Source organism: Barbus barbus (genome assembly GCF_936440315.1).
Source record: "Barbus barbus genome assembly, chromosome: 20".
Taxonomy (NCBI): Eukaryota; Metazoa; Chordata; class Actinopteri; order Cypriniformes; family Cyprinidae; genus Barbus; species Barbus barbus.
The window spans coordinates 23601664-23629659 of NC_136748.1; the positions used below are offsets into that span (position 1 = coordinate 23601664).

At 38.0% G+C, this 27996-nt stretch overlaps 1 protein-coding gene across 3 annotated transcripts; it reads right to left on the reverse strand.

Annotated features, from left to right (window-relative positions):
- Positions 1–1145: 1145 nt before the first annotated feature.
- Positions 1146–27994, reverse strand: LOC306886510 (stonin-2-like). 3 transcript variants are annotated; one of them, XM_079443665.1, is made up of 7 exons: positions 27965–27994; positions 19940–20099; positions 18990–19136; positions 15135–15317; positions 7743–9617; positions 5360–5562; positions 1146–2539 (listed from the first exon to the last, which is right to left on the reverse strand). In XM_079443665.1, the coding sequence occupies exons 2-7, from the start codon at positions 20013–20015 to the stop codon at positions 2462–2464; spliced, it is 2562 nt and encodes an 853-aa protein (XP_079299791.1). In that variant the 5' UTR covers positions 20016–20099; positions 27965–27994; the 3' UTR covers positions 1146–2461. The 3 variants fall into 3 exon arrangements, with proteins under 3 accessions (XP_079299791.1, XP_079299793.1, XP_079299792.1); XM_079443666.1 differs by having other exon boundaries at positions 1403–2539; positions 18997–19136; XM_079443667.1 differs by lacking the exons at positions 15135–15317; positions 18990–19136; positions 19940–20099; positions 27965–27994 and adding an exon at positions 11618–11730 and having other exon boundaries at positions 1156–2539.
- Between the last annotated feature and the right edge of the window lie 2 nt (positions 27995–27996).

Sequence of the window (27996 nt, forward strand, 5' to 3'; positions counted from 1 at the left end):
TTTATGTCTTTTGGTAGACAGCTGAATTCATGGTTCGATTTATCACAGCAATGTCCGGCCATCGGTTCGTGACCTCAAGCTGAAGCGAACTTGGGTTCTACAGCAGGACAATGATCCAAAACACACCAGCAAATCCACCTCTGAATGGCTGAAGAAAAACCAAATGAAGACTTTGGAGTGGCCTAGTCATTAAAATAACACTGTGCAAAAGCAAGAATATAAGTTATTTGGGCCACCTGACATAGAGAAAATTAGATGGTATTCGATGCATGTTCACTTGCAATGTAAGCATCATGTGTAAAATGGTACTATATACACTTTTTTTTTTTTATTACGATTCTAGGTAGAAAAAACTCTGTTGAAGCACTTGACGGTATTTTGGAGAACCATCCACCTAAGTACAAAAACAAGACATAATAATAATGTCTATGCTTACATGTGGGTTTCTGCTCCTCTGACTTAAAACCTGTTTTGTGGTCCATGCATGTCACTAAAATGTTAATGTTTATGTTAATATAACCCTATTACATTGTGATCATATATAGGAAATATTTCTCAAACTCATAAAACAAAAAGCATAGGCATCCACAAAATCAAAATACAAGCTAATTTCTAAATAATTTCCTTTTTCTACATAAAGTAACAATATTTATTTTTTTCCCCAAATCAAACATACTTTATTGTATGTATACCATCCAGCTGATAAATGATGACTGACAGATTGATGTTAGTGGAATTATAATTATGTGGAAGACGAAGAAAACACATCTAACAGTATTAAATGAATATCGTTAGACATTTCCAAACACGAACAAAGAAATTCAACCCAACAAAATCAATCAATCCTGGAACACACAAAAGACTCTTTAAGACATAAATTAAATTGAAGACGCTATTGCAAAATATGTCTTTGCCCAAAGTGTCAGTATTAACAGAAGTATTCAAATATTGCATAACTATTTATTTATTTTTTATTTTATGTCAGTGTATTTAACAAAATGCCAAATAAGAAGAAAAGCCAACAACATTGTTTATCATTTTTTGTTTAACTGCGAGATCATGACCCCCCCCACATGATTGTAAAGCGCTTTGGGTGTACAGCAATATACAATAAAGCGCTATATAAATGCATCATTCATTCATTCATGATCAGGTCAGATGAACCATCATCAGGCAATTTATAGTTCTATTAAATGTTTTCCTCTGCATTACAGGATAAAACAGAGCAATCTTAATTCATAATCATTTTGAATTAAGATTTTAAAAAAATACAGTCATTTTCAAATTCATTCTTGATTAGTACTAGGTTTGTGCACCGAACAATGAAAGCAACTGTGACTCCCAAAACCAAAACAACAAAACATGAAATACAAATGCAACAAAATAATGGACACATTATTTTGGAAATGTAATCTTAAATATAATTTTTTAAACACTTATTACTTATCAGTAAAAGTTCAACAACAATTAGTTAAAATCAACTGAACATAAACCTGAAAAGAAATCTGAAGAAAAATATTACAGCAGTAGTTAGTAGTTTAACAAACTTTAAGCCCACGTTAGTCATTATGACACTACTTTTGAACCTACTTAATTGTTAAACTCAGTTAAAAAAAATACTCAGTAACTCATCAAGATATGCAAAGTACAAGGTATTTGACATTCACAATCATTTCCCTCACTGCAGTACTACGCTTTAAGACTTAAACACATTTACAGCCACTCATTCTGTGTGTGGCAAACAAAACCCATAGAAAAAAAGTGAACAAATTGAATCTGAAGGACATTTTCATTTGGAATTTTTGTTGCTCTAATAAATATTCATAAAAACAAATTCAAATGTTCTTATAAGAGACTCATGAACACAAATCTAAGGTGAACAATTTGCATTACTGGTACCTTTTATTTTACTAGCATTTGTTTAATTATAATTTAGTGAGGTTTACTTGTTTGTCTTCTAATTTAAAAAATTAGAAGACAAACGAGTCCCTCGTTATCCTCTGTACAAAGTTAAATAATCAAGAAAATTTACTTGGTAAAACTACACAAATGACTCTTCATAGGCCAAAATATACAGAAACATTTACACAGCATTTCTGTGATATCTGCAGCTAAGACGAAACACAACAGCTGCATCGTTTTAGGCAAATATGATTACTTAAATATGAGATGATTGCGAGTTGCTCGCCTAGTGGACAAAGCCAGATTTTCATGTACATAAAATACGATTAATAGCAATAGCAAATCATATTCTTGAAATATTTGGACATGCGATGCTTGCGGAGATCTGGAAATATACTGTAGTGTTGCATGGGATCCCTTTTTGCATATCAATCTTACACGTAACATTTGCAAAAGGGAAAAAAACAATGTCCAAATGAGCAAGAAATGTAAACGAAAACTGCCCCAGTTCTCTCGTTCAACAAGTGCAAGATGTAAACCTCCTTCTCTTCCTGGTTCCTCACTGTTGAGTACACTGGCCTGGTTGCTCCTTCTGAGGACTGTCCAATGTGCTCTCATTCTTCTGCTCCACTGCCACCTACAGGACAACACAGGCAAGTGCAAGTGAGTAGTCGAGTAGTAGCAAACATTAGCCACAAGGAGGCAGTCACTCACAACGAAAGGAAGTCGGGACTAATAACCTAGTGTGAACTGAACAACCTAATCAAAAGCATCTCCTGTTCTCACATGCTCATCCCAATTCAATCTATCCGTGACTGACCTCACCGGGGTTCAAACACCTGCTGCCACTGTCCTGCCCCACAGCTATGCTGCATTTATCATATACAGCAAGATGCTTCATCAGCAGCTTCCTCTGTCATTCCTATACTGAGGTTACAGGCAGAGTTTTACATCTTGTTCCTGCCGTCCTGCTGTTTGTTGTGCACCTCTGCTCAGTGATGAATCACTCCCTGTGGCTGCTGAACAGTAATGGGAACAGATGTTTGTAGAAAACATCTCCAGCCACCTTAATGACATGTTTGGAATGCAGTAGGGAAAACAAGCTCTGGCAGCTGACACAGCGGGTTGCTTGAGGGTGACAACTTGTCTTTCAGTGGCTTTGTCACAGGGTACATGACATTTAGCTCAGACCCGCCCGAAGGGTTTGAAAATCACCACTAAATAACCTAATTAAATTACTGGTTTTCTAAAGTGTAATACTTAAGGTGAGGACAGGTGTATAACAAAACATGGTATAAACAGCTTTAATCACTACTACACTAACACAGATTTACAGCAGAGTGGGGTCATGATGTGTCAACCCTTAATCTAGTAAAGTGTGCATCATTTTTGTCATTTGACTGTACATTGCCTATTTGTATATTTGTATATTATTCTTTTATTATCTGTGTCCTGTCCTGTTGCTGTCTTTCTGTTGCACTGTGGAGCTTTTACACATAAAAGGAACAAATTCCTTTTATGTGTAAACATACTTGGCCAATAAAGCTCATTCTGATTCTGATATATAGCATTTAGTTGGCACCCATTATATACCGTTTCTTGCAAAATGAATATATTAAAATCCGTGTGAACTGGAAGTTTGTGACCATTTTTACTTCCGTATTGTGACGTACTTACAAGAGAAACAGAATACTGAATGAGGAAAATATAGGGCATGGCTTGTTTTTTCTACTGCGAATAGATTGGATGTAGTAAAGTAGGCGTTTCATTCATAAATGAACACTGACAGTTGGAGGGGCGTGGTTAAGCATGTTGTGTTAATGCCCAAGCCGTCAAACTGATGTCATCGGAGAAGGCCCATCATTTAGAGGGGAGAAGCATTTTCATGTTCGGATTAAAGATTATGAAGGCAAACTATTTTTTTTTTGTGTGTGTGTAGATTGACTTGCATGGATGAATTGTTCACCACAAAAATAGCAATGTGCGCTAACAAAATAAATATAGTCAATTTTGATTTCACGCGGACTTTAAAGTGCCCCTATTATGGGTTATGAAAGGTTCATATTTTGGTTTTGGGAGGCCCCAACAACAGGTTGACATGCATACAATGTAAAAAAAAAAAAAACTTTCATTTTCTTTTAATATGCATTTATTTTTACCTTATTTGCTCAACGACTCCAAAACGATTCGCTCAATGATTCATTTTTCCAAACCCCTCCTTTGCGTGGTCAATATACTAATGTTTCATGTTGATGTCAACATGAAACAGCTTGGGATGAAACATGCAGTTTTTAAATGAAGGTTTTTTTTTATGAAGGGAAAACAAAATCCAAACCCACATGGCCCTGTGTGAAAAAGTGTTTGAGGACTGACGAGACAAAACTTGAACTTTTTGGAAGGTGTCCCATTACATCTGGCATAAAATTAACACAGCATTTCAGAAAAAGAACATCCCATACCAACAGTAAAATATGGTGGTGGTAGTATGATGGTCTGGGGCTGTTTAGCTGCTTCAGGACCTGGAAGACTTGCTGTGATAAATGGAACCATGAATTCAGCTGTCTACCAAAAAATCCTGAAGGACAATGTCCGGCCATCAGTTCGTGACCTCAAGCTGAAGCGAACATGGGTTCTGCAGCAGGACAATGATCCAAAACACACCAGCAAATCCACCTCTGAATGGCTGAAGAAAAACAAAATGAAGACTTTGGAGTGGCCTAGTCAAATTCCTGACCTAAATCCTATTGAGATGCTGTGGCATGACCTTAAAAAGGCGGTTCATGCTCGAAAACCCTCCAATGTGGCTGAATTACAACAATTCTGCCAAGATGAGTGGGCCAAAATTCCTCCACAGCGCTGTAACAGACTCATTGCAAGTTATCGTAAACGCTTGATTGCAGTTGTTGCTGCTAAGGGTGGCCCAACCAGTTATTAGGTTTAGGGGGCAAGCACTTTTTCACACAGGGCCATGTGGGTTTGGATTTTGTTTTCCCTTCATAATAAAAAAACTTCCTTCAAAAACTGCATGTTGTATTTACTTGTGTTATCTTTGATTAATATTTAAATTTGTTTGATGATCTGAAACATTAAAGTGGGACAAACATGCAAAAAAAATCAGGAAGGGGGCCAACACTTTTTCACACCACTGTATATATTATATGTATAAGTTTTTAATTTTTAATTTTAATTTTAGTTAATATATTAGTAATTTAATTGTTTTTGTAGTTATTTTAGTACATCAAATAAAATTAATAATAATATAAAATAAATGACAATTTTTTTATGAAACTTTCAGTTGATAGCAGATATCTGAAATGGTTAAGTGTGTTAGTTTTACCTCATTCCTCCTTGCCTGGAGGACAACTTAAGTAAAAGGTGGCACAGCTACTTCACCCTCCTCTAACACACACACACACACACACACACACACACACACACACACACACAGACAGAATACCTGATAGGAGTAATGTGATTTGTAGGTGATCCATTTCTTCAAGTCATTTCTGTCCCCTACTGACAAAGAGCGAACGGTGGCTTTGGACGCAGAAGCAGAGGGCATGTCAAACTCAACCTCCACCAGGCACTCAAACTTACGAGGCACCTCCCAATCTGAGCCCAGCTCCAAATGACAGTAGAACGTATGAGGATGTCCCAGTGCTACAAAAAATACCATCCACAACCATATTAATGTAATGTATGCAATATTAACACAAATAATTAATTCATGCAAATTACTAGAGGACCTTTTAGATGAAGTAAACTACTGGACCTGATGTATAATTTAACATTAGCATAGAACTGGCCTCGATTCTGCTAAAATGAACTGAAGAAAGTGATGAAAAATGTTTTCTTCAGATGAATGATGCCAAACAGCATTGGTTTGTGTTCGTCTTGATGGCAAAACTTTGAACATGCCAAAAAAAAAACAATTTTAACTTGAAGCTAAACATGATGTAAATGTCTTTTAAAGTTGCAAAATAAAAAAGCTCACGAGTCTATGAACTAATTCTGATATGTATAGTGCCTTTTTGTCCTTTCAAGAATTTGACATTCTCTTTTTGTGTTCTATGGAAGAACAAGTCATATGGGTGAGTAAATGAACTAAATTATCATTCGATATATTTTTTGCATACTATTCTTTGAAATATGACTTTAGAGAAGAGAGAATTTTACAGAGAAAAAAATTATTTGAGGAAAAGCTGAATTGCAAAGCTCAGGGATGTCAGACTGTGAACCTGTGAATTAACAGATGATCACAGCATGAGCTTTATCTAACCAATCAGACTCATGCAGGAGGAGGAGCTCCCTGCTGATATACTACTGAAAAGCATAAAGCACCGGCCATTGACAGAAAAAAAAATACCAGCACTGGCCACAATGCAAATGCTATGACGACAGAAAATCTACAAACAGAATAAAAGATTTCTACAGAACTGCACTTGCTTTGGGAGTCAATACTGCATTAAGAGGCATGGCTTTTACCACAGCATTGTGATTTGGAGGTTGTGAGGATTTATTCAGCAGCACCAAAATATTAAAATCTTTATAAAAAAAAACTACTATCTATACTGTTATTATTATCATGACTATCGTGAAAAACAAACACTGATAATAAGAGTATAATTTTCAAATATTGGCAATATTTCAAAATCTTTCATACAGAGCAACAGTAAAATCATTATACAGTGACACTAAGAAAGAGTTCGAATTGTTGGGTTAATTTACTGACTTGGTCGATATGACACTCGTGATGAAACAGCAAAATAAAATAAAGCAGCTCTTAAATAACTATTTGCTTATGCTATTGCATAAGAGTAACAGAGGAGAACAAGATCAGTTTGACCTGAATGTAGTGACCGTAGCATAGCTGTGATATTGTAATGCTATATATAAATATTTTGATTTGTAAGTCACTACATTGACAAAAACTTTTAACATTAGGGATGTGCACGTAAACTACTTTTAAACTTCAGAACAACACAGGACACCTTTTCAGCATTCAAAAACTCTTAAAGGGATAGTTCATCCAAAAATGAAAATTCTGTCATTAATTACTCGCCCTCATGTCGTTCCAAACCCGTAAAACTTTGTTCATCTTTGTAACACAAATAACATATTTTTAATGAAATCCAAGAGCTTTCTGACCAGCATAGACAGCAACAGAACTACCACATTCAAGGCCCAGAAAGGAAGCAAGGACATCTTTAAAATAGTACGTGACATCAGTAGTTCAACTGTAATGTTATGAAGCTACGAGAATACTTTTTGTGAGCAAAGACGACAAAATTAACAGCTTTTTTAACAATTTCTTCTCTTTCGTGTCAGTCTGCTACACACATTCGCAACAGTACCACGACGCATGTGTGTGCATTCCTCTGCTTGTAAACAAGGTGAAGTGCATCCAGGTTCTACTTCAGAACGCCGGCTCCTGAACGCCGGCTCCTGTTTCAGCAGCACCACACACATGCGCCATGATACTTTCATGAACAGGCGTCAAAGTCTGACACAGAAGAGGCGAAATTGTTAAATAAAGTCATTATTTTTGTTGATCCTTTGATGTCACATTGACTATTTAAACAATGTCCTTACTACGTTTTTGGGCCTTGAATATGGTAGTTCAATTGCTGTCTATGCAGGGTCAGAAAACTCGGATTTCTTCAAAAATATCTTAATTTGTGTTCTGAAGATGAACGAAGGTCTTATGGGTTTGGAACGACATGAGGGTGAGTAATTAATGTCAGAATTTTCAATTTTGGGTGAACTATTCCTTTAAGATAATTCTTGTTGTTACAAAATTTGACTCTATAGCCACCTCAAAATCAAACCTAAGTTCCCACCTGAGTTCTTGTCTGGCAGGCGACTGATCCTCCACACCACAGACCCGAAGGCCTGTTCGTATTTCGCCGTACCAAGCGTGACCCTCATGGCCGGTTCGGACCCTGACGTGCTGGTTGAACCAAAACTGGCTCCTTTATTGAAGCGTGCCTTCAGGGACTTCTCTCCTGTCACACTCTCCCGCTTAAAGTTCTTTGCCCAAATTTCCGGTATGGGGTAACGGATAGCAATATTCTCACATGGTATTAATGTTAAAGAATCTCGATTGGATGAAAACCCCGTTGACATCACCAGCCAGGACTGTACCTCCACTTCCGCACCCTTGATGCAAGCGACTGTTCTCAGAGTGAAGGGAAGGTTTTTTTCAGCAAATGCCGTTCGGAAGCGCAGCAGTTCAAAACGACGACCAACCGGTGGACTAAACGTAATGGCTCGGGACTCTGCAAACTCTAATTGGTCCGCACACTCATGCAGTCGACAATCCCTCAGTTGAATCCAACGTGACGTTGTGTTGGGAATTATGTCATGCCGAGAAACCACCTCTTTACCTTTGACCTGGACATCATTGAGGCCGATACTGCAAGGTGGAGATCCGTTCAAGAAGGCTAGCATGTTCACTCGGGTCAAAACTAGCTGCTCCAAGATACGGCTGTCCCCTTTGGAGACAATCCCATAGAAGTTATCCCTCACCTCCACGTGGATCTCCTCCTCAGTGTACATTGTTGGCCAGTTAAGACCTTCTTGATCCACCGAGAGGCCCACAAGTCTCTCCTGCAGAGCATGTTGAAAGCTCAAGAAGTCTTCGTAGTTTGTTGTCCCAAGCTTCACCGCTTGCTCTCTTACAGGCATATGAACCACTGTAACCTTGGGCTGGATCTTCCTCTTCTCTTTGTAAACCACATGGTCTACACTGATGGTATGAACACGGCCATTCTCATCGTAGTTCTGAAGCTTGGGTTCAGATATTTCATGCTGGGAGTTTAGCTGGAACTCTTTGAACGGCTTTTCCAGCCCTTTCTCATAGAAAAGTTGCAGCTGGCCGCTGTTCGTCAACTTGACAAATATTGGTCCCCAGTGACGTGAGGACATGATGTTCTTCTTCTCAGGGATGCGCAGGAGCATGGGCCAGCCATCCTGAGGAGTCATATGGTCTGGTTCATAGGTGGAATCATCAGAGTCAATTTCCTCCACTGAACTATCTGGTAGAGTAGGACTACCGTCACGGTCAGGGTCAGAAATGTGAATATTCCTGAGCTGATCCAGACCATCTATAGGAAAGCCTGATGGGATACTATCTTTTCCAACTACAGAGTCTTTCTTAGATGAGAAAAGCATAATAGATTCCCTTTTGATATCAGCATCTTGATACTCAAAGAACGATGAGCTGAAGGTGGACACATCTGGTACCTCCTGACACAAGCCAATGCCTTGGGACGTTTTCAGGTCTGTTTTGTCAAAATAGGCACTGAAAGGGTTGATAGGAGAAGGTTGTAGGTTTGACAGCTCATCATCCAGGAAAGGGTTCTTCTTGGTGTAAGGGACGCTGTTGTTCGACAGTGTGTTATTACAGTCAAAGATGGAATTGGTCCCATCAGGGGTCAAGTCCAGAATGTGCCTCTCTGTCATCTGGCCACAAAAGGAAGAGGAAATCAGGTTGCTGTTGGCATCCTCCAGAGGACAATTGTTGAGGTTATCCAGTTTTATATTAGACTGTCTCCCTGGAGGTTGGAAAACTGAGTCCTCCTCATCATCAAAAGTAACCCAGCTGGCAAAGCGGTTGGAGGTGACATAAGATTGGCCATTAGTGTGTTGGTTGTTTGCTGTCCAGTTGAATGAATCCATGTTCATTCCGTCATCCTCTTGGCACACAGAAGAATCTATCAGTAAAAAAAAGAATACAGAGCTGTTTCAACACTTTTGGATTCAATTTGTGAAGGAAAAAGGGCATATGTCATATATGAGAGGCAGACAATTTTATAAACAAGAAAACGAATGACCTCCTTGGACTTTCCAGTGTCCTTTCAGCCTATTTCTGAAACCTAATGAGAGTCACAATGGTTGGATTATTTTGGTCCAAATCAAGAAACGACTGAAAGACATTTCCACTAACAGGAAAGAGGCAGATTCCAATCAACCACAATTCATAAGCATGCATTTGCATACATTCACTCTCTTTCCACATGCTATGCATTCATTTCAATATAGATCTATTAATATTTTATAGGAAGAGGTGTGATTGACTACAGAATAATGAAGTTTTCAGTCTGAGAGTTGTTTTTTCACTAGGACAAAAATGGATGTGTTTTCAGGAACAATGGGATAATTGAATAATCGATTTCTTTTTAGTCACACCAAGGTCATAGAAGACAGCTTGAAGACCATATCACAAGAGCTTAAATTTATTTGTGCAATACCCCTACTTTTAAAACAGCTAACAATTTGACTGTTTACCACATTCAGATTACAGACCTTGACTCGGTAAGTATGTTTACATGCACTTTAACAACAGAGGGCAGTCGTGGCCTAATGGATAGTCCCACTAACAGTAAAACAGTTTTTAAAATGTCATGTAAACACTTTTCATTTGAAACTGGGACGTTCAAGGATTCTGAATGAACCTGCAAAAAAACATAAGTAAGAGTGATAGCAAAAAAATATCATTCATTAATGAATCCTTCTTGAACCAAGTTCAAACTCTTGTCTGTTCTAGTTCTCCCATGCCAAATTAGAGAGACAGTCTTTACCTGTTGCTAGGCACCAGCATTCCCCACCTCAGACCTACTTTCTCTGCCAATGCAACAAAGCAATGAATGGTCTGTCTCACATGCTGGAAACTGGCATGACTGCACTATGCAAAAAGTCTCAGACTCCGACACGCTAACTCACAAACAACACTTTTTAGAAACTGAAATCCAGTAAACAACTAGTAAAGCTATGGGCCTAATTTATACTAGAATTGTTCAGGACTGCCTCTTTCCAGTCTCTTAAAACACTGCCTATTATATGTGAGAGAGTGTTGGCACTATGGCTTGTGGCTTTGTTAATCTTCTCATATTAGTTCAACAGGGTTCATCACACTACAAATCAACTGAAACCATTACTATCACAGAAAATAATAAGAGACTACAATACATGACATGTGCACACACAGAAGCAGCCACAAACATAAAGAGACTCAGATTTCAAGCTCATATCTTATCAGCCCTGGAGGGAGAAGGTTAAAAGATTATCCCAGCTCAGAAAAAAATGCAATATCCCAAACAGGAATACTTATGAACAGCGTCTGCGCAACTCCAAAGCAAGTTTGTTCATGTTCTTACAAGGGATACATCAAATCAGCCAGAGGGTTAGATGCAAATTGCAACCATTAGAACAAATGTTCAAGGTTGAATTAAGTTCGCGTTAAATTCACAAAAATACAAATTAACCTATGTATTTTTACTTATCTCAATTTTTTTCTGATTTACTGGACAAAAAAAAACATTAAGGAAACAATTCTTGAAGTCTAGAGTGTCTGTTGTTCTACGGAGTAAATCATGAAAGCAAAATCTTGTTGCTAGGCATCAACTTACTGGTATTTCGTCAAACTTCCAACTCCAAGTAAAACTCAGCATGGATAGAGCGCTGATCCTTACGCTATCTAAGCAATGCCAAGTGAGACTCCAGCAAATGCTCTCACCCCGCTTCTTTTTAAAAACAGACTACCCAGTTTTAAAATACACAACTGAAAGACAAATATATGCATAATCAGCATTAAAAGATCACATTATATATTTCTGAAGAGGAAGGACAGCTAAATGAAAATTCTGCAACAACCACAAGTCAAAACTCCGTGCAAAGTCTGTCACAAAGCAACAGTGCAAAGAAAAAGACTCACCAGTAGAGCAGATTCAAGAGTCCAGGTGCTAAAGAGAGGAAACAGATGGGACACCAATTGTGAGGCTTCGCTACTGCACCATGCATTAAAAAGCAGGTCACATTACCTCCTCTGTCTGTGAAGTGCTCGCACAGACATGTAGATGCCTGTTGGTCTGCCTGCCAGCCTGCCTCCTGCACAGGAGGAGTCTAAACTTTTTGACAGGTAGCTGTCTTTACAAAAACCATAGATCAACACTTGCACAGAAAGTAAATTAAAACAAGGTCAGAGAGTCACCTGCACTTTGTGTGCTCTCTCATGTTTGTCTTTAACCATGTGGAGAAGTGATTCTGTCCTTTGAATATCCCAATTATTTAACATATAAAAGAGAAGACGTGGAAATGTGATACAGAAACTGGCTCATCAATAACATGATGTGTGCAACAAACAACTATTTTTTACAGCTACAAAATGTGCAAGTCAACTGCCATCTGACTGCAAACTTAAGAACTGAGACAAATGGTTGACAGGTTGTGTTTGCACTGAAGTCTTGATCTGCTTTGAGATCTCTCAATCCTTTCCTACAGCACTAAGCTACTGACCTTTATTTTGCTGGTTTCAGGTCAGTCCTTCTAAACCAGAGCATTAACTGGGGATAACTTCAGAGTTAGCCTTACTGTGCACCCATTCATTTTCATTAATGTTCTCATCAAATGGAGTCTGGCACTATTACTTTACTGTTAAATAATCATATTTCACTATTGCTCTAAACTTTAAAGTTCACCAAATGATGCATATGAATTATCTATTTTACGATTTTTCATTCACAAAACTATGAATTTATCCTTAATTTAGAAAACACATATGATTCTTTTTTATAACATGTCGGCTTTAAGACATCTCTATGTAAATGCAAACTATTTATTTTCAAATGCAAAATTTCTAAATTTCAATGCTGCTTTCCGAACCATGTTGGTGAGAAGACACACAGTGGAAGTGTCATCTCTGACAGGCAGAGCTTTCCTATAACGCAAAGCGGAGTGATAGCTGCAGGTGCGAGTCACAGGAGGCGGGTGTTTTCACGAGGACATTTGCAGGGGTCAAAGGTCACAGACGGTGAGGAAGCGTGCGGGATTCCCAGCAGGATGTGCTCTTAAACAAGCTGCTGCTCTACTCTATAACCTCTGCTGATCTGAGATTACAGTAACTTCTGCTGTCCTCTGTAGAGATTTGCTAACTGATGACAATGCCCTTCTGTGTGGGTGCCTTTGGACATGACAAAAGCACATCCACACACGCTTTCTCTTCCTCTCCCGACCGCACACATACACACACATTGCATCTCTATGGACAACAACCTTCTTATGCATCACCGGAAATGGAATGAGAAGGAAGTGAAAATGGGCATTGTATATCAAATGCACTGCATGTCCTGATAAAGAACATCATTAGTCAAGTCAAGACAAGTCACCTTTATTTATCTAGCACTTTTAACAATACAGATTGTGTCAAAGCACTTAACAGTATCAAATTGGATGATAGAGTGTCAGTAATGTATAATAATAAGATTAAATATTCATTAGCCATCTGTGCCTGTAAATTAGCCTGACACAAAGCTTTCGTAAAGACCTGGCTGGTCCCATACAGCTACATAAACACTCGTATTCACTCGTAACCAATAGTCTCGGCTTACAATGACACATTCATAGCTATGTTTCATTCATGATCATAAGCTGTAAATCACATAATAGACAAGATCTGACAAACACTGCTTAAAGCGGACACAAGCCATGTGTAATGTGTACAAATAGTGAATCCAACTCAAAAAAAATTACAACAGAAGAACTATGTACACAAATAATCAGCAATTACACACAAATTTACACTCAGTTCAGCTGTAAATAAACAATCATTGAACAACACCCAGGGGTCACATGGTGAAAGGAAAACAAACAGAACGGCACCCTGCTGCCAGCTTTTAGCAGCATACACTTCAACACAGGGAAAATAGGGAAAATCCAAAAAAAGAAAACGAATGCTTCTACAGAAACTTACTGATAATGATTCCTATTGCTCATAGATACTCCTCAATATTAAGCACTCACATGTAACTTGACCTTGTGTACTACAGGCATGAATGATATCTCAAATATTCAGGTTTGATGAGAACAAGGGCACAATTACTTTTCAATATCATCTGACTTTTGTTTTGTTTTTAAGATTTTCACCTAGAGGCCAATACAATGGAACGAAAAAAAGCCATAGCCATATTAAAAGAACAGAGACCTGAGAATAGTTCTCTTTTGAGTAAGTAACCAGTAACCAACCACATCCTTGCAACCACACAGCAATGACCAACTATAACACCCTAGCATCATAGTAAAAATATAGTTTTTAAAAAATATATTAATTATTCATTCCCTTATGCTGCTATCCAAGTGTGTGCTCACCAAGGCTGTACTGATTCGATAAAAAAAAAAAAACCCAGTAAAAAATTTTAATATTGTAAAGTGTTATTACAATTTAAAATAACTATTCTCTATATTATATTTTAATAATTGAATTTTACTCCAGCCTTCAATGTTACATGATCCTTCAGAAATCATTCTAATATGCTGATTTGCTGCTCTATAAATATTTTTTATTATTATTATTATTATTATCAATGCTGAAAACAGTTGTGCTGCTTAATATTTTTGCTGCTTTTATATTTTCTTTTCCTAATTTAAGAAAAAAAGTGAAGAATATTGTTTGTATTCCTGAACAAATGATTTTTAAAGAATGTTTTTATCTTTTTTCTTACAGGCTCAAACACGACCAAACTCCAGCATAGCTTGGCATAATTACACACTTGACTATTTACTGTAACATTTGCTTTAACTAACACTGAGTATGCACTTCTATTCACTCCTGCCTCAAGTGAAAATTCTGTTGCAGTGACTCCATCTTCCCACAGCCTGAGAAATGAAGCATGCTGCATTTTAATAAATAAAACCATCTTAAGCACCTCACTCTCTCCTGTCTCCATAGAAACCCTGGTCTGAGTGAGCTATTGCTGGAGGCCGAGGCGAGAGGCCCGAGATGGATCGCGTAGGAGCGCTAACCGCTCCGCCACAAATTACCTGCGAGAGAGAGAGAGAGCGTCCTGCCTCAAATCAGCACAGCGTTCCTTCAGAGCCACCATCACTCACACGAGAGGAGAGTCTGAGGAGCAGCTGTCACAGACCGTGTGAATTTATTTGTCCCGATTGCTCCATCATTTACTTCTAAACCTGCCGTCTTTTTATTCTGCCTGCATTTCTGGATACGACCCCGGAGGCTGTGCTGAGCAACGGAAGGGATTTATTGATGGATAATTCAGCGTGTGAAGCATTTCCTGTGTGATTCTCACTTCCTTCTGTCTTCTCACGAGGGGACAGATTTTAATTACTGTTTGAGGCACTGGGTGGATATAAAACCGCCACTTACAGATGTTCGACTGATGAGAGTTACCCATTTATTAACTTAGTAGGTAGGACTCTGTGTATGTGGTACTCACTAGGAGAGTGGGGACAGGAGGGTGTTTGACTGGGTGGTTCTTCAGTGTTAAGTGAGGGCAGGTCACAGGAAGACGCCCCCACGCTCACGGAGCTCTGCTCTTCTGATTGGGTGGTCCAGCTGCTCTCCGATGGGGGAACGGCACTCCAGAAACTGGCCGAAGAGCAAATGCTGTGCCTGGGACCTGCAACAAAACAAATGTCTTTAGCGATATATAGGCATAAAACAAATGCCATCTTCATAAACAGGTTAAAATTCTGGATTTAAAAAGGAAAAGTTCACCCAGAAATATGTGTTAATGCATTTCCCTCATGCAGGTCTATATACACATAATCCATATGTATACCATACATTGTATTTGTATAACGATATTTACATGCATTAACTTTAAACAATTTGTGGTTGGTAAGTTTTTTTTTTTCATGTTACTCACCAAGGCTGCATATTGTGATATTGTACGATTGTGAATTATTATTCTTATGCTTTAAATAACTGTTCTCTATTTTAAGAGTTTTTAAAATGTAATTTATTCCTATGATGACAAGGCTGAATTTTCAGCAGTCATTACTCCAGTCTTCAGTGTCACCTGATACTTCAGAAGTCTCATTTGCTGATTTGGTGCTCAAGAAACATTTCATTATTATTATCAATGTTGAAAACCGTTGAGCTGCTTAATGTTTTTGTGGAAACTATGGCAAAGAACATAATTTATTTAAAACAGAAGTCTTTATTGATCAATTTAATGCATCCTTGCTAAATAAATAAAAAATTATTTCCATGAATTTGTTTGCATTTCATTCCATTTTAATTTCCTGAAATTAAACGGCTAAAATTTAATTTAATAATCTCCTGTTTACTACTGTAATTCAGGAATTGAGTTGGAATCTAAAAGGCATTGTCATTTTTTATTCTGAATGGCGCACAACTCAGTTATGTGTGTGTGAATACCGTAAATGTGTGTCGCTAATGAACAGGTGTTATCATTGAATTAGAAACGAGAGACTATTAAATATTCACAGTGGGGAAAAGTGCTTTAGTAAAAGGATTAAACATCAAGGGTGAAGCGAGATAACGCAGCATACTGATGTGTATCAGCCTCGTCAAACAATCGAAGCAATCTACTCAATGATTTTAATTAGCACTCCTGTAATTACTATCAGAGGACACATTACTTATGTTATGAAATACTGCATAGAAGAACGCTTTGAAACAATGATAGAGAGAATACAGTAGTACTACACAGATGATGTTTTAGATTCAGGTTGGAGTAAATATTTAAAGTCAGATTACATACTTCCAGTTCTTTAAATACATGTAGGCACTGCTGATGCTTAATTAAACAATTGGGATTCAGAAACATCCCAAACACAGGATGTGTTCACTGCCTAGCAACAAATCCAGCCGCACGCTTTTTTTCTGGAGCTCAATTAAAAAGTTCACAAAAGAAGTTATTTAAAACTTTATGACCTACATAAAAAAAGTACAACATAAAGAAGAACTTGAAAATGTTACAAGTAAAATATAAACATTTTGGGGTAACGAGTTGAAATGGATGCAGAAGTACATTAGATTAATTGTGTCATTACAACAGAGAAATGGTTGGATGCAATGAATTTAGATCATCTGACTAAGCATCACAAAGACAAAAAAAGATAATGATTGATGATGATGTCTAAGCATAACTTCTGCATCATTAGGTTGTAAAAATAAAAGTACAGTCAGCTAATTCTAAGAGGAATAATGCACATGCACGATTAAAAATTATCACTTGCCAAGTGATTAAAAGTCTTTCCTCAAATTAATAAACTGAATTTTAACTGATTCAAACTACTCAAATTTCTGTATTTTCATATAGCCGTTCTTGCCACTGATGAGTGAAATCTCATTCAAATTAATAGCTTTAAAGATTTATGAGTCTATGTGGGATTACTCCACCTAACACTCCTTTTCCCGAGGGTTCCCAAACCTCTGATTTCACCACAAACAACTTATTCACATTATGTTCACAATATACGTATTTAATACAACAAATATCAACATGAAGTTTCTGCTGCATTAGCATTAAAAAGCATTGCTTTCACTACTAATCTTTGTTGTTTTATCTTCCCATTAAAAAAAAAAATTGTATTCAATCAAGGTGATATGAATCTGGATGCCTTTGAATATAAATAATGGAAGACATTGTGGTTGGATAAACCCTACATGAGACATTGGCTTTCTGGCTGCTAAAGCTTCCTCTAGACCACACATGGAAATTAAGGCATCAAACCTGAAATCATCTGTTGGACAGCCCCTGTAATCAGACTAAATAAGCAGTACTTTAACAAACCCAGGCTTGATCTCTTAGTGATGATATTATGAAGGAATGATAGAGCGGCTGCACCCTTGACTTCATCCTAAGGCAGATTTCATACAAGAGCAACAACAGCCGTGATGAAAACTCTGCTTATGGCTTCAATTAGGGTTTGAAGGATTTGGCCATTTGCGTGTTGCTGCACTCGGCCTCTCACAGGAGATTTCCTGGGAAAGAGTTGCTGGCAAAGCTGCTGGGTTTTGACAAGAGTGGGGGTGGGTGAGTCAATGTGTGCAAAAAAGAGACAGACAGAGATAAACACAGACAAGACTAGACCAAGCATCAGGCCTCAAGGAAGTGACACAGTCAACCAACCCAATTGAGTCAACTCATTGTAGAAATCAGTAAAATAATGTTTCTCTGGAAAACTGGAAACATTGGGAAATTCTTGTTGAAATGGGTGTGGTGTAATGGTTAGAAGCTCAAGGCTGGCACAGGAAAGTTGCCATTGTGTCCTCAAGCAAGGTATAATCCCAGGTTGCTCCAGGAGAATTGTCAATTTCATAAGTCACATGTTGAGGAAGCATCTGTCACCCATTACTTTGAGTTTATTTTGAGTATCATTATGAAACTATGCAACTATTATGACTATTGTTATGAAACAGAGGAAATGCACTTGAGGGTTTAAAAGCAGAAATGTGAAGCTCTTACATGCACTTACATGAACTCTTCCTCAAAAATGTGTAAGTTTGTGAACCCTTTAGAATTTTCTATATTTCTGCATATATAAGTCCTGAAAATAGACAATGAAAACCCAACAAAACCATCTCTGAAGTGTTTGGACTCCACAAATCCACAGTCAGACAGACTGTGTACAAATGGAGGAAATTCAAGACCACCGTTACCCTCCCCGAGAGTGGTCCACCAACAAAGTTCACTCTAAAAGCAAGACCTGTAACAGTCCACAAGGTTGTAAAGGAGCCCATGGTAAACTCAAAGCAACTAAAGGCCTTTCTCAAAAAGGGGCTGCACCAGATAATGAAAGCAAAGATTCACATGCTTTTGCAACACACAGATATGTAACACTGGATTTTGCTTCTCAATAAATATATGACAAAAACAATTGTCTCATTTGTTTGATTGGGATCTCTTTGTTTACTTTCAAGACACGTGTGCAAAAATCTGATGATGTTTTTTTGGGTCATATTTACACAGAAATATAGATAATTCTAAAGAGTTCACAAACTTTCAAGCAACACTGTATATATACACGTGTGTGTGTGTGTGTTTAAACTTGAGTACTTAACCTTAGAGTACTTAAACTGAGCTCTTTTCTCAGAAGACTTTGTTTGTTTCCTTATGATATGACCGCTTTTGAAACCGTGTGCATTACGTTTCTCTATTTTCTTGTACTGTCAGTGGTTTTTTAAAAGAACTGAGGAATGCTGGATTGTATTGTACTATACTGAATCCTGAACATGCCTTTGGGAGCACAGTATACAAATCTCATGGTTAGATTCCAACTTCCATGCAATAAAAAACATATTTAAGTAGTTCTCATACCTTTTACCTGTGATGGGGGAGCAGGAGAGGGTGACCATGGTTTGTCATCAAACTGAGCCCAGGAATTTGGCTGCTCTGCTTTCTGACCAGATACACAGGAGGACTCCAGCACAGGCTGGTCTAAAGAGGGCTGGAGGTGGTCCTCATCTTTGGACCAGAAGAAGAAACACCGTTAGAGAAATACAGCCCCTTCTCAGTAAAAAGGTCACAGATAAATGTTAAATCTAGCAGGGTGCAAGAACTGTGGACCGTTCCCGCAGTAATCACTATGGAGCAATGACCTCAGGACACAGGAATCTCACAGAAAGGTCTGAACACAAACTCAGAGTAAAACAAACTGATATCCACTCAGCAAAACGATTACATGTCTTTATAATTCCTTACAAATGGTGCACATAAAGTCCTGAAACTATTTTTCCAATTAGACAAGAACTTCTAGAGCTTTTTCTTTGCCATCTAAAGCACCATTCAACAATCCGACATTGGACACGGCTTCCCAACTGTCTAAAACTAACATTAGTCAGGGTAGTGCCATATTTAATTTTTGACAAGTATGAAAACAAGGCTATGAGGGATCGAAGTACAGTATGTTTGGTGGATTTGTACAATTGTTTAACATCATGCCATGATGCCAATATTTCAGCTGACAAAACATCATCCCAAAGAAACTTTCTGTAGACAAAAATATCCATAAACTGTTTTGAAAGTTGTGAGTTTTCAAATCTTCAAACCTTTATACAGTACATACTATAGTCTATCCTTCACTTGCATAAAATTCAGTATGGCGTCTGCCCTGACAAATAGAAACCTCCATTTAAATTTATTTGTTTTGCAGACATCCATCAGCAGAGGATTCAAGGTCCACATTTCAATAGTTATGGTTGTTCCATTAGAATATGAACTCACAAAACATCTTGTAACTTGTAAGTAAAGACTAGGTTTGCACTGACCTGCCTGTGACTCCTCATCTGAAAAATCAACCCAGCCTGGTCTGGGTTCAGTTCTGCTATTGGCTGTAGCAGCCATGGAAGTTGTCCTGTCCTGTGTCTTGTTCCTTGTAATGTCGTCTCACTCCCCCCAAATCTTGGACTCCATGCCCACCTAAGAAGGCTTAAGAGGAGAGAAGCAATTAATTAGGATTTTATATATTTCAATGAAGGCAATTGCCAAAAAAAAAAAAATCATTTAAAAGGGATATTGTCCAAAGAGTTAGTGTTGCCAAAAATATTCAAAATGTTTAAAGTAAAACTAAAAGAGTAAATGTTTTTGAAATATCATAAATTTATCATAAATCTGTAATATTTTGAAATATTAGTACCGTTTCTGTTTGAATATATTTTAAAATGTAGTTTATTCCTGTGACGGGAAAGCTGAAATTTCAACATCTTCAGTGACATATTCAGTAATCATTTTAATATGCTGATTTGGTGCAGTTGTGAATCAGTGCAGATGTCAAAAATTCAGTTTCAGGAATCAGTAGTTTCATGTGTAACCAGTTGACATAAAGAGTAGAACATAACATCCCGTAAAGCCAGAGGAGAACTGACTCAATCAGTCAGTTATCCTCTGGCGTTACAGGATGAGTTATGTTCTACTTGCGCTTGTTGAGAATACAAAAAGAATGCACATTTGAGGCTGTGATACCACATTGAACAACCACTGCTACAGGAATAAAATAAGAGACAGAGAATCGGAAACTCAGGGACAACATGTATTGTCTAGGTCTAGGCAAAATCATTTCTCCACAGCAAGTAATGACAGCAGTAAACACAGAAGGGTTGTGTAAGTGTTTTTGACTGCCAAACAGAAAACATGCCTCGACAGGGCCCTCTAAAACAGGATGGAGGCAGTGCGAAGCCACAGGAAGGACTACTGATAAATGTCTGGCAACTGAAAACCATTTATAACACAAATACAGTTGGGCAAAAAAGTATTTAGTCAGCCAACAATTGTGCAAGTTCTCCCACTTAAAAGATGAGAGAGGCCTGTAATTTTCATCATAGGTACACTTCAACTGTGAGAGACAGAATGGGGGGGGGGGGGGGGGTGTTAGAATCCAGGAAATCTCATTGTCTGATTTTTAAAGAATTTATTTGCAAATTATGGTGGAAAATAAGTATTTGGTCAATAACAAAAGTTCATCTCAATACTTTGTTATATACCCTTTGACAGAGGTCAAATGTTTTCTGTAAGTCTTCACAAGGTTTTCACACACTGTTGCTGGTATTTTGGCCTATTCCTCCATGCAGATCTCCTCTAGAGCAGTGATGTTTTGGGGCTGTCGCTGGGCAACACAGACTTTCAACTCCCTCCAAAGATTTTCTATGGGGTTGAGATCTGGAGACTGGCTATGCCACTCCAGGACCTTGAAATGCTTCTTACGAAGCCACTCCTTCGTTGCCCGTGCGGTGCGTTTGGGATCATTGTCATGCTGAAAGACCCAGCCACGTTTCATCTTCAATGCCCTTGCTGATGGAAGGAGGTTTTCACTCAAAATCTCACGATACATGGCCCCATTCATTCTTTCCTTTACACGGATCAGTCGTCCTGGTCCCTTTGCAGAAAAACAGCCCCAAAGCATGATGTTTCCACCCCCATGCTTCACAGTAGGTATGGTGTTCTTTGGATGCAACTCAGCATTCTTTCTCCTCCAAACACGACGAGTTGAGTTTTTACCAAAAAGTTCTATTTTGGTTTCACCCAGCTACTCTGATCAAACATCATACAAAGAGGAGATATAAAAGTAGTGTGTTTTAAAGAAAATCAACGCTTCAAGTGTCAAGGATGACAGCACTCTAACGTATTATTAAGTGTTCACGAGGAACCAGGTAACAAATGCACCACCAAAAAGTCACAAATGCCCTTCAAAAGGTCACAAAAGAGGAAAAGCACAGTGACAAAATCTATGAGGCCATTGTGATCAGGATTTTTCCACATCAGAGAGGGCCTATTTACTCTCCTAAATCGAGACCCTGCAGGAAACACACTTGGATGTGCTGAACAATCTGGTAAACTGGGGCCAATACAGTAGGTATGGTGTTCTTTGGATGCAACTCAGCATTCTTTCTCCTCCAAACACGACGAGTTGAGTTTTTACCAAAAAGTTCTATTTTGGTTTCATCTGACATTCTCCCAATCCTCTTCTGGATCATCCAAATGCTCTCTAGCAAACTTCAGACGGGCCCGGACATGTACTGGCTTAAGCAGGGGGACACGTCTGGCACTGCAGGATTTGAGTCCCTGGCGGCGTAGTGTGTTACTGATGGTAGCCTTTGTTACTTTGGTCCCAGCTCTCTGCTGGTCATTCACTAGGTCCCCCGTGTGGTTCTGGGATTTTTCCTCACCGTTCTTGTGATCATTTTGACCCCACAGGGTGAGATCTTGCGTGGAGCCCCAGATCGAGGGAGATTATCAGTGGTCTTGTATGTCTTCCATTTTCTAATAATTGCTCCCACAGTTGATTTCTTCACACCAAGCTGCTTGCCTACTGCAGATTCAATCTTCCCAGCCTGGTGCAGGTCTACAATTTTGTTTCTGGTGTCCTTCGACAGCTCTTTGGTCTTGGCCATAGTGGAGTTTGGAGTGTAACTGTTTGAGGCTGTGGATAGGTGTCTTTTATACTGATAACGAGTTCAAACAGGTGCCATTAATACAGGTAACGAGTGGAGGACAGAGGAGACTCTTAAAGAAGAAGTTACAGGTCTGTGAGAGCCAGAAATCTTGCTTGTTTGTAGGTGACCAAATAGTTATTTTACAGAGGAATTTACCAATTAATTCATTAAAAATCCTACAATGTGATTTCCTGGATTCTTTCCCCCCATTCTGTCTCTCATAGTTGAAGTGTACCTATGATGAAAATTACAGGCCTTTCTCATCTTTTTAAGTGGGAGAGCTTGCACAATTGGTGGCTGACTAAATACTTTTTTGCCCAACTGTAGCTACAACAGCCCCTCTGGCTACTCTGATCAAACATCGTACAAAGAGGAGACATAAAAGTAGTGTGTTTTAAAGAAAATCAACGCTTCAAGTGTCAAGGATGACAGCACTCTAACGTATTATTAAGTGTTCACGAGGAACCAGGTAACAAATGCACCACCAAAAAGTCACAAATGCCCTTCAAAAGGTCACAAAAGAGGAAAAGCACAGTGACAAAATCTATGAGGCCATTGTGATCAGGATTTTTCCACATCAGAGAGGGCCTATTTACTCTCCTAAATCGAGACCCTGCAGGAAACACACTTGGATGTGCTGAACAATCTGGTAAACTGGGGCCAATTCCGTAACATGTTTTTGTTCTGGTAAATCTCTCCTTTGCATTCACAATTCGGCTGCATGCTACCCTTCCTCAGCCCCCTATTTCACACCAAACAAAGCAAGCACCTCCCTCCAATTAGAGGGTTCATTCAACATCGCACAACACCCACTGTTTCCTGAAAAACTCAGTGGTTTGGATGCTATCAGCACTATATCTTCAGCCATTGCTTGGCAAGTCATGTAACTATTTAAAAGTGATCTCTTTGAATATTTGTGAGAATTTATACAGTTACCAAAAAAAAAAAAAAATTGATATATATATATATAGAGAGAGAGAGAGAGAGAGAGAGAGAGAGAGAGAGAGAGAGAGAGAGAGAGTTACCACCATTTGTAAAATGGCCAGAAAACTAACATTAAAAACCAAAAAAACTCTAATTAGAAATCAATTATTTATTAATTAAAAGAATGAAAAAAATTATTTTTACACTATGCTGTAACTTTTTTCCAATTTTTTTTACAAACCTGTAATTTTGAATTTTTAACTAAACAACAAGTCAGTAATTACCTAATGTAAACATTACAGTAATTGTTATTAGTTCTTGGTTAATATGGAGTCAGATATGAACAGAAAAAAAAAAAAGTTTTAAAAAAGTCAGTCTCTTACTCAGCAGTCATTTAAAGAGTCAAACTGATGAGTTTGGGTCTGTGAGATTTGTGAACCTGTTTGACTGATTCAAATCTTACGAACACACGTGCAAATAAAGTTGCCCTGACTACATTTACATTTTTTCTGAAATATTTCCATTCTGGCCATTTTAGAGTGTGTAGCCAGAATTTCAAAGCAACACCGATATTTGCAGCTGCAAAATCTTACAAAACTCCCATCCACTTCTCAGACTCCAACAGTCTTGGGCTCTGGCGGTCTGTCAGTTATGTCAGTGGTGCATGCGGGCGTCCACAAGATATGTGCACAATATTGGGACGTTTGGCAGAACTGTGTCAAATCTCTCTCTCGCACAGCCATCCGAGAGCTCATGATCATGCATGGCATCATCATTCGGACTGTGCTTTCAGACACTGCATAATTTCCTGCTGTCAGTGCTCACAGTCACAGTGAGTTTGCCTCACACAGTCCAAGTTTTAACACTTCACCAAAACAAAACAAAAGTAGCTAGGAGTAAAAACCAACAAATCAAACAGGAAAAACAGTGTCCAAAGTGTCCAGAAATGCAAGAACAAAACGTTATTATCTATGTGGTAGTTCTGCTTTGTCAAGTCACAGCTAGACCTCAGAAATACATGGTGGTCACAGTCTGCAAGAAGCATCAGGTGCATCACATCATGAGGAGCCAACAGGGCTCAGTTCAGCCTCCTATTGGGCCAGGATAGCAATGATCCAAAGTATGTTGTTGTTATTGTTAAAGGGGTCATATGATGCGATTTCAAGTTTTCCTTTCTCTTTGGAGTGTTACAAGCTGTTTGTGCATAGATAAGATCCCTAAAGTCGCAAAGACTAAAGTTTCAAAACCAAAGAGATATTCAAGTTAAGACTCGACCACGCCCTCCTAAAACGGCTCATTTAAACACGCCCCCACATGCGATGCAACGCGACGCGTAAAAAGACACTATAATCAGTAATTATGTTACTGATTATGTTATCGTTTATAATGGGTTTTATTGTTTTTGTGTCATCGCGCCGGGACACAGCATCACATTTCTGTGTTGTGATGCTGTTGTGAACACTGTCACACGTTTGAGGTAGTCGGCCAATCACAACGCACTGGATAGCTGGCCAATCAGAGCACGCCTCACGTCTCAGAACGATGAGCTTTGTAAAAATCGACGTGTTTCAGAAAGGCGGAGCATAAAGGAGCAACAATAATGTAAAGTATGTGGAAAATTATGTGTTTTTTTTGTTATCTTAAACCGCAAACACATCGCATTACACCAAATACACAAAATAATGTTCTTTTTAGCAACGTCATATGACCCCTTTAACTAACAATAAAATTTAAATTATTTTAAAAATAATTTTGTTAATTGAAATAGATTAAATACAAACTTCAGTTTAACTAAAATTACTAAGACTAAAACATAATATAAATTGATATATAACATGAAATATAAATTAAAGCTAAACAGAAATATTTTTTTAAAATAATAATAATAATAATAATAAATAATACTAATTACAAAAGAACATAGCCAAATGACTAAACCCTAAACTAAGATTAAAACTAAAAATTATAATTCAAAAATTCAAATTCAAAATATTTATAAAAAAGACATAAAAATATAACAAAACAATAAAATAACACTGGGTTTATGATTTTCGAATAAAAATATATAATAAATAAAATTCATAGCAATCAATCAGACCTACAGTTTTAAGTTTTAAAAACTCTGGGGAAAATAAAGTGGCTGGAGTAGTTTTACAGCATGGCAAAAACAGGTGTTTGCTTCCAGACAGCTTGATTATAATTGAAGTGATCAAGATTTGTGTGTTAGTTTTGTTTTGCATCTGTCTAGCCAGATTATGTTGTTGTTGTTGTTGTTTTGAAATGTATATGGTGATGACAATTTCCTGCCTCACCAACCATGGCATTAATGATTCCTGGTTCAAGACCAACAGGTTTAAGCAGCCAGTGAGGAGCCAGATCATCCACCACAACAGGAAAGGAGGTCCTTAACTCCTGCAATGTCCCCTACTCTACCTAACAGGAGAGACCCCGTCATTCCCTAAAGCCTAATCTCATGGAGTGGGCTTGCTGAGATGTCTGACTAAAACTCAGCCCTGCACCAAAAGACAACAAATAGTAGTTTGATTTGAATAAAAAATTGCCTACACCCCCCTGCTTCCCAAAAGTTCTCAGCTTCATGCCAAGTTCACAGAAAAACAGTTTACAGAGCAGCGAAGCTCACATGAATCACACCATAATCTCCAGACGCTCTACCAGAAAATCCTGCTGCGCTCAGTCTTCAAAGACACGGCCATCAGTTCCAAAACAAGTAGAACGAGTAAAAACAAATATCAGTAACTAAACCCATGTATAGGTAAAGAGGTCAATCCACCACCTGGGACAGATGAATGCAGCAAATGAAGGACATTTCCCCTCGGATAGCCACACCATGTGCCCTGCGGTAACACTGCCCGTGTATGAAGATGAATACTGACAACTACAAACTTTCTTTTCACACATAGTCAGACTATAATTGTGTTAATGTACACAAGTAAAATACACATATAGCATTTCCATATGCAAACCTTTACTATGAGTCAGGGAATAAGAGTATTTTCACAGAGGTAGGTGGAATTGTGGGCAGGTTTTGCAATGTAGGACAAAAGATAATATTACATTATGCCTTGAATCATTTCTGAAACATCATGTTTGAGTGAAGCTTTGTAGTCTGGTAATTCCCAACAAGGACATGGATATTTAAGGTGTGTGAATTTGCATAGACAAAAGCAAACTGTACAAGCCCAGCTCTAGCCATGACTCAGCAAGAGAAAAGCTCCATGTTATTCACATACCTAAACAAAAAAATACAAAACATTGCTGCTGCCACCTCCACATGCTTTTCACAGTTTCAGTTTCACCATTCACTGAGGATCTGAACACTTCTCACAAACATGTCCCATGGTAGCCACAGTTTCTGCCAAAGTACCATGGTTACAAGTTATTGCCATAACAAAAAATTCTGCCACCGCTTTCATTAAAGATCCGTGAGTTATCTTAACAAGCACAATTGTATTTACTCTGAATGCATTTCCTATAGAAACTGAGGTTGGACATTTCAAATGGTGCATTTCCTTTTAAATTAATGAATTGATAGCAAGTGTTAGATTTTACACAAATCTATAAAGCCCAGCATAAGCCATCAACATTTAAGCACCATTTTTCCACTAAAACTGAACTGAAGATTGCTTGAAAACTAACACTAAAATGGTAAAACTCTAATTCTGATTTCATAGTTTAGAAGGAAAAAATTAAATGTTAGCACAAAATGATGAAAAGATGCTAAAACCATCTCGTATTATTTCAAGAAAGACCTATATTGAGCAACTTCTGTATTGTTTGTTGGAAAATGCTTACTGTGTAAAAAATAATCACTGGTGAGCCCTTCAAAAATTCGGAATATGCAGAAGTGGGGGCATATATCCATCTAAAATGTTACAACAATAGATAACCAACCATGCATTATGAAAATGTAGCAGATTGCAGAGAGTGGAACAACAAAAAAGTACCGAGAGTTATTTTATAGGCCTAATTAAAATGATTTTCACCAGCACTAAGCATTTAAGAATATTAAAGGTTTTATTCATTATCAACTCAATCTGTGCTGATAACACAACAATAATCTGATGTGATGTTATCAAATGAGTAAAGCAGGCTTCAACACGTAACAATGGCACAAATTACAACTAGAAATCTCTCATCACATCAACTTCACATAAAAACTTCTTCGATCTGAGTATTCTAACATTTGATAGCTTTTTGCTACGTATTACATATATCCTGCTACCTATGTAAACAAAGCACACGCGCTTACAACAACCTGTTGCAATACTGAGAGACAATAGTTTCACGGTAACTAATGTAACTTAAACATTACAGTTGAAAATAGTAAAAGATTATTAGGTTAAATTAAGTCGCCGGTATTATGTTTAACCCAGCGACGAGCCCAAATAACAAGACAAGTGCACGGGAATATTTACATACCGATATCGTGTTGTTGAGTCTAAGCAGAGTGT

Excerpts from the sequence above, each read along its gene's own strand:
- LOC306886510 (XM_079443665.1), bottom strand. The coding sequence starts at position 20,015 with ATGGCTGCTACAGCCAATAGCAGAACTGAACCCAGACCAGGCTGGGTT. Across the intron at positions 9,618-15,134 it reads CTCCTGTCCCCACTCTCCTA|ATTCTTCTGTGTGCCAAGAG; the intron begins GTGAGTACCACA and ends TTTTACTGATAG. Across the intron at positions 5,563-7,742 it reads CCTGCCAGACAAGAACTCAG|CACTGGGACATCCTCATACG; the intron begins GTGGGAACTTAG and ends TATTTTTTGTAG.